Here is a 6,980-nt window from a genome sequence, read left to right as displayed (position 1 = left end):
GAGGGAGCGCGCTGGCCGGGGTGCTGAAGCGGAGGCCGCGCCGCGCCGCCTACCTTGGTCAGGTGGGTGCTCAGCTTCTCCTTGGCCTCTTTGGTTTCTCTGATCTGGGTCTGGAAGGCCTGATTGACCGCCTCGAACTGCTTGCGCAGGTCGTTGGCCGTCTGGGACAGGATCCGGTCGATGAGCGCCTCCAGGGCCAGCGAGTTGTTCCTCTGCTGGTCCGCCTTCTCCACGTTCATGTTGGAGAACTCCACCCAGTCGTCCACGCTCACCGAGCTGGAGGGGAGGCCACAGCGGGCACCCTCCTGGGGGTGCCCCCCGGGCAGAGGGCAGGCCGCCTGGCGCCCCCCCTGGGCATCAGCCACTGGCCCAGAAAGGGACCCGCAGACGCACCCTCCGCCCCCCCCACCCCCACCGGCCGAGCCAGAGACCTGCAGCAGCTCCCGTGCCCGGGGCCCTGCCTGTGCCTCGAGCCACCGTCCATGCCCACACGGTGCCCGGCAAAGCGTTCTGGCCTGGGCCTCCCCTGCCTTCCGGGCCTGCGCCGGCCCCTGAGGCCACTTCCTACAGGCCTCTGCCGGCCTTCTCTGCTCCCAGCCCGAGGGGGGCGCCCCAGCCCTTTGGCTGAGACCCTACTGGGGTGCCAGGGCAGACCTTTGGCCTCGATGGGTCATTGCGGGGGAGCCACAGAGTGACCGGGTGGAGGGCTGGGGAAGCCGGAGTCAGACCTGGCCTTGGCCTGGGACACTCTCCAAGTAGGGGAGGCCCCAAGGGTCCGAAAAGCTGGGGGGGCACGAAGAAGGGAGACCTGGTAGGGCGGGCAGTGGCGGCTCCCCTGGAGGAGCTGGCTGGGTGCCCCCCCCCGGCCCTGCGGGGTCACTGCTGCTCCGAAAGCCTTTGGGGGACATTTGGCCCCTGCAGTAGGGCCCGAAGAAGACTGTAGAGACCCGCTCTGGCCTGGCCTAGCCTCGGGGGCCATCCCTGCCGGAGCAGCCGAGCCAGGGCCAGGGCAGAGCCCAGAAGGCAGGCCGAGCCCCTTCGCCAGCCAAGCCGTCGCCCTCAGAGCACCCCCCCCCCCCCGCGTACTTGGGCTCGATCCGGACAGGGTTGTTGGCATAACAGATGTCGGGGTTGTTGTTGGTGAGTGTCGAGCAGAAATCCTCAATGGTCAGAGCCACGCATTTGTCCTCCAGATCCTTCTCCAGGTTGTACCTGGAGGCTCGGTTCAACCTGGAGAAGGCCAGAAGCTCGCACACAGGCTCCCCAGGGCCGCTCGGGCCGCCTCCCCTCGCCCTCCCTCAGGCCGCCACCTCCAAGCCCAGCCTTTGCTGCCACGCTGGGACTCCTGAAATCCTGAAGAGCTTGGATCTGGGTGCGAGTGGACCCAGAAGAAGCGGAGCCGGCCTCCCTCCTCCAATGGGCCCCCAGACGGGGAGCTCCCAGGTCGCCAAGCTTGATCCCCTTCCGTCTAGCGGAGGCCAGGCCAGGCCAGGAAGCCCCCAGGCGGGGGCTTGCACTTGGGTCCACACCTGAGCTGCTCCCCCGTCTCTTCCAGGGTGCGCTGGAGCAGGGCTAGGACCCCCTGCAAGACCTCGGCCTCCTTGTACAGCTCCCGCTCCACCTCATCACGCACCAGGTCGATCCCAAAGCGTTTGTCCCTGGCCAAGAAAAGGGTGGGGCGTGCATCGTCTCCCCTGGGAGCAGGCGAGCTCCTGGAGGGCAGGGCCGGCCTCCTGCTGGCCGCCGTGGTGCTGGCCATGGCAGGTGCTTATTCACGGCTGCCGCAGGCTCGCTCAGCTCTTTGAACTTCTCCGAAAGGAAGCTAAGCCAAGACCCCCTTCCTTCCCCGCAAGCACCTCCCAGCCCTGGAAGAGAGGAGCTCAGGCAAGTCTCACTGTGGGGGCACCTCTGCACTCACTCTGCGTCTGTCCAGCTGTTCCTCCCTCCCCCTCCCTCCTTCCCTCCCCCCCTCCCTCCCCCTTCCGTCACCCACCGGTACTCGATACACTTGTGGATAATGAACAAGGGCTCTTGGTATTTCTCAATGGCCTTCTCCAGCCTCGTCTTAAACGAGAACAGCGCTTCGGTCTCCTTTAGAAGCTGATCGAGTTTGTCATCCAATTCCTTCTTCCAGAACTTTATTTCGTCAAGTCTTTGCTCTGCAGGACACATGCAGGAGGTTGTGCGGTCAGTCAGTGACTTCCATCGAGGCCTGCTGGGCCATCTCAGGAAGGCCACTTCCCCTGCCTCTGCCCTGCCCAGCATCGCAGAAGGGTTCCTCGGCCTCCCATGCCCCAGGCAAGCCTGACGCTGTTCAGACCAAAGGGAGACAGTCCTTGCTCTCCACTGGGCCGCCGCCTCCCAATCTCTTTGGATTGTCAGAGGCCCTGGCCCAATCCCGCCTTCCTGAGCCCAGGCTCGTGTCTGTCCTCAGCCTCACATGGCCACTGGCCTGCCAGACCCCCCCCCCCCAGCTGGGAAATCCCCCGGCACCCTTTTCAGAGCACACAGACACTTACTCAAGGATAACCCCAGGGTCTGGGCCTCTACACCTCATGGGGAAGCCCCTCAGAATCAGGATCTCAGTGATCCCAGGCAGGAAGCAGTGACACGTGGCCCGGCTCTCACTGGAACAAGATGCCCAGTGAGGGGCCACCTGGCTGCCCTGAGCAGCCCCTTCCACTCTGGGCCACCAAGTTTGTCCTGTCCCAGCCTCCATCGGCCTTCTCTTACTATGTCCTGTCCTAGTTCAACCCCGCCCCAGGGCCAGCTGGAACGAGCCTCGGCTCTTCTCCACAAAGGGGCCTTCGAAAACTCGGCAGCAGCTCCTGCACCCTTCACCTCTTCTCCAGACCAAACCTGGGTGGCCCCGTCACCCTCTGCCTGTCCTCCTCAGGCCTGGGCACTCCAGTGGCCAGGGAACCACATCTTTCTTAAACTGTGGCATCTCCAACTGGCCACAGCCATTGCCCCTGGTGAGGTCTGGCCAGGGCAGACTGTTGTTCCCTCTTCTCACTACCACACCTAAGTCTCTCATATTCGAGGCCTCCTCTCTGCTCCTGGCCATATGCTGCCACCACTAATTTGGGGGATCCCTGGGAAGGCTTTTCTATTTAGCCCCATTCTACCTTTTCAGTTCATTCCAGTGTCCCACCCTCTAACCCTGACCCTGGGACATCAGCAAGGACTCAGTTAATGGGTGAGGCCCCTTCTCCCGGGCCCCTGGTGCATTCTGCCCACCAGCACCACAAGGATCCACCTTTCCACAGAACCTCTTTGCCTGAGACATCCCCCCACCAAACAGAGAAAAATCTGGCCTTCGAGTCTCATCCCCCATTCTAGCTCTGCCTTTCCTTCCTTGGCCTTCTGCCTATGCCCTGTGTGCCAGCAAAACCAATGCCCCCCATGCCTCTCTACCACCATACCTTGTCCATGCCCTCCCTACGCTTCCAACCCTAACCACACACCATCTCCTCCAGGGAGCCTTCCTTCTCTGATTCTCTTTCTCTCTCTCTTTCTCCAGCTTTTGTAGGTTTACCTCAGCCCTGTCCAGACCACAGGCTCTCCTCCCTTAGAAGTTCCTCAGACCCTTCCAAGCTCAAGCTCGGCTCAACCCACCCCCCCTTGGGACAGGAGGCCAATCCCTCCTGGGTAGGATTTGGCCTTGCTTCTGTGTCTGTGCTTAAGTCTGTGAATAGAGTTTCCCACAGAATGGCCACTCATGGCAGCTCGCTGAAGGCAGACAGGACTTGCTTCTCTTGGGGCTTTGTGTCAGTGCATCAGAACACGAGGCAGTCTGGCACAAAGAGGATAGTGAAAGCATTGGGGGATTGACCCATAGATTGACTGAACAGAAGGACAGGAAATGGCTTTATTTCTCGGGGGGGGGGGGACACCCCCCAAGGCCCATAAGAAATCTTCAATAAGTGTTTGAATTCTGTTCTTGAACATAAACAAAGTCAACAGATTAATGGGGGCTTTTGGGGGAGAGGGGACAAAAAGACCTCTATGAAGCCTAAATTCTGATTCCAAGATCATGCAGAAAGTGAGCCCTCACCTGAAACCCACTCCCCACCCCCTTGTGTCTGGCAAAGGCAAAGATGCTCAGGGGCCACATGATCCTGCCTGGGATTGCCCCACAAACACACCATGTGTCCAAAGCAGGCCTTCCCCCTTGGCTATAAGCCTCCCTGGCAAGTCTTCCTTTGGCCAGTCCTATTGCCAAGATGCCAGTGAGTCCAACTCCCAGGCTCCAGCCTTCCCTGGGCCCCCAGATCCTACTGGGCCCCCAGCCCTCCAGGTTCATGGTCCCTGGGCCTCAGCTTCATTCAGGGATCATCTCAGACTGTTTGAGTTGGCTGGGACATTAGAGAATACCTGACCCAACTCCCTCAAGAAGTCAGTAGTGGCCGGGATGGGAGTAGGGAGGGGCAATGGCAATAGGCACATCTCTTCACTCGCAGAGAAGAAGACTAAAGCCCAGGGGGGAAGAAGGGCCTCCCCCAAGGCCAGTGGCAATGGGTACATCTTTTGAGGACAAAGCTGAGGCCAAGAGCAGGTAAAGGGTCCTGCCCACCCCAGTACCCGCCTGCCAGTGGGACCCTTACCTATCTTCTTGTTGACATCACTTTGCGTCCTCTGGGTGGTCTTCTCAATTTCATCCACAAGCCTCTGGCTCTCAGCCACGAGCCGCTCAGACCTAGAGCGCTGAGCTTCGGCGCTGTTGTACTGGTTCTTGTTAGAGATGTGCCACTCTGGGCCCAGGAATTTGGGAGGTGTATTTAGCAGTTTGGCCATGGTGGCTCTCCAGGGGCCTGGAGGGAAGAGACTTCAGAAACTCAGGAGGCTCTGGCAAGTCCCCGAAAGGGGCCAGTCAGCTCCGTCTTCCTCATTCTCCCCCTGCCCAGAGCTTGAGCCTTTGAGTTCCTTTACAACTCAGCACTGGCCTCTCAATGTCTCCAACCACACACCCTCACTCATCTCCACCATGAACTCTCATGCCTTTGCTTGTGACAGTCCCAAGTCTCTCCCCAACCCCATCTCGGTGAAATCTGAGCCATCCTTTAAGGCCTAGCAGAAAGCTCCCTCCACCACGAAGCCCTCTCTGAGTCCCTCCATCAGAAATGGGCATTCTTACTCGGGGGCCTGAGGGGCCTTTGCAGCTACCTCCTTGGACACTCTTGTACCCCACTGCTAGGTTTGGGAGAGCAGAGATTGGAGAGACACTCACTTTCCCAGGTGTCCCCTTTGTGAGGACAAGGGCTCAAAGCCTTCTCTAGCCCCACCCTCTCGCCCCAGTGCGCCCAGACAGAAGGGAGCCTAGAGCAAGGGCTGACTCTTCCTATGGCAAACTGTGCCTCCTGGGCCAGTAGTGACCAGCCTTCCTAAAGGGCACCGACTGCCCCCACCATCCCCAACCCCATACTAGGCTTGGGGCCAACAACTGGAGAACTGTCAGAATGCCCAGCCATAGGGTGGCAGCCACTCCTGGGGCAAAGGGCAGGGGCTCTAAACCTTGCCCAGCTTGCGAAGCGGCAGGGCAGGGAACATCAGGGCACAGGCTGGCGCAGACCCAGAGAGTCAGGCCAGCTGACGAGGGGGAGGGGAATTTCAGGCAGCAGCGTGTTTGGGAGAAATGGCCTGGCAGCCAGGGCAAAGGGGAAAGGACGGTTCCAAGAGGCCGGGAGGGTGGGCACAGCAGACTCGAGGGCTGCCCCCAGGGGCTTCGGGCGCTGCCAGGAGTTGAGAGAAGCTGTCTGAAGAATACAGAGGCTAGTAGGGGCCCGCCACCCCTGGGGCGCAGCCAGGGCTGTCGGGACATTGCTGAGGTCGGGAACTAGACAAAGGCCACAAGGAGGCGCGGTGCAACCTGGGAGACTCGCTGGAAGAGAGGGGAGAGGCTCTGGGTCCCCAAGCTGCTCCCGCCCTAACGTCGTCCTCCAAGAGGCGCCTTCCAAACCCAAATGATATGAGCCGAATTCCTGGCCTCCCTGGCTGCCCCTCCCCAGGGCCCAGGGCTGCTCCCGTCTCCTCCGCGCCCTGACCTGGCCCAAAGGCAGCTCGCTAGACCCCAAATTACTGCAGCAAGTGGCCCCCGGCGTCCCGGCGAAGAGGAGCACAATCTGGCATCCAAGAGAGAAGAAATGGTGCTGGATAGGAGACCCGCCGGGGGAGGGGCCGCTAGGGAGCACGCCGGCCGCCCGGCCGCCCGCGGGCTCAAAGCCACAACCTTCTCCCCCCGCCCTGCTCCAACATCCGGGAGGGGAGGGAGAAAAAGAGGGGGGGAAGGAGGGGAAGGAGCGTGGAGTGGGGGGGGGGCGCCCCGGCCGCCCCGGCCCCGGGCCTCTATGGGCGCCGCAGCCCCTCCTCGCAGGCCCCTCGGGCCTTACCCAGGCGCGCTGAGGAGCGCACTGTCCGGAGCTGCCCCGGCCTCTGCCACCGGGCCCCGCAAACACTCTGGTCGCCATGGTAGCCGGGAACGCGTTTCCCTGGCAACTGGGCCGAGTTCCGGTCTTGGAGCCGGCCTCCCGCGCGCAGCCCGGCAGAGGCAGAAACGGAGGCGGGCCAACGCGCGGTCTGTAGGGGCCTCAGGTTACTGTCCGTAAAAGGGACCTCCCGGTGCTCCGGGCGCTCTCCGCCGGGACTAGGAGGGTCGAGGGCTTGGTGGAAGGCGTCCTCTTGGGAGCCGGTCAGTCTCTCAGCCTGTCACCGAGAGGATCCCCGCCTCCAATCCGGGCCACGAGCCCTTTGCCAACAGCCAATCAGAAGCCGGGGGCGGACTGGTCCTTCTCCGCCTGGACTAGGCTTGCCCCGCCCCACCCGCCCTCAGAGAGGCCCAAAGCAGATGATGGGCGGGATCAATGCCTGGCGGGAGGGGGGGGCGGGTCACGGCAGGGGTGAGGCCTAGGCTAGGGGCGGGGCCACGTGGAGGCCGAGGGGCGGAGCCGGGGAGGGCTCGAGGAGAGTGAGGGGTGCGGCGC

General features: G+C 62.1%; 1 protein-coding gene across 1 annotated transcript; it reads right to left on the bottom strand.

Annotated features, from left to right (window-relative positions):
* Window positions 1–5: 5 nt before the first annotated feature.
* On the bottom strand, window positions 6–6,678 carry TEKT1 (tektin 1; the record flags this gene model as incomplete). Its single annotated transcript, XM_044656747.1, has 6 exons — window positions 6,390–6,678; window positions 4,608–4,814; window positions 1,994–2,159; window positions 1,530–1,658; window positions 1,087–1,230; window positions 6–276 (listed from the first exon to the last, which is right to left on the bottom strand). Coding segments are annotated over exons 2-6 (900 nt in total), but the record flags the coding sequence as incomplete, so codon positions are not given.
* Between the last annotated feature and the right edge of the window lie 302 nt (window positions 6,679–6,980).

Source organism: Gracilinanus agilis, chromosome 1 (assembly GCF_016433145.1).
Source record: "Gracilinanus agilis isolate LMUSP501 chromosome 1, AgileGrace, whole genome shotgun sequence".
Classification (NCBI taxonomy): domain Eukaryota; kingdom Metazoa; phylum Chordata; class Mammalia; order Didelphimorphia; family Didelphidae; genus Gracilinanus; species Gracilinanus agilis.
Note: the sequence above shows the minus strand (reverse complement) of the source record. Positions and strands in the feature narration are given on the sequence as shown.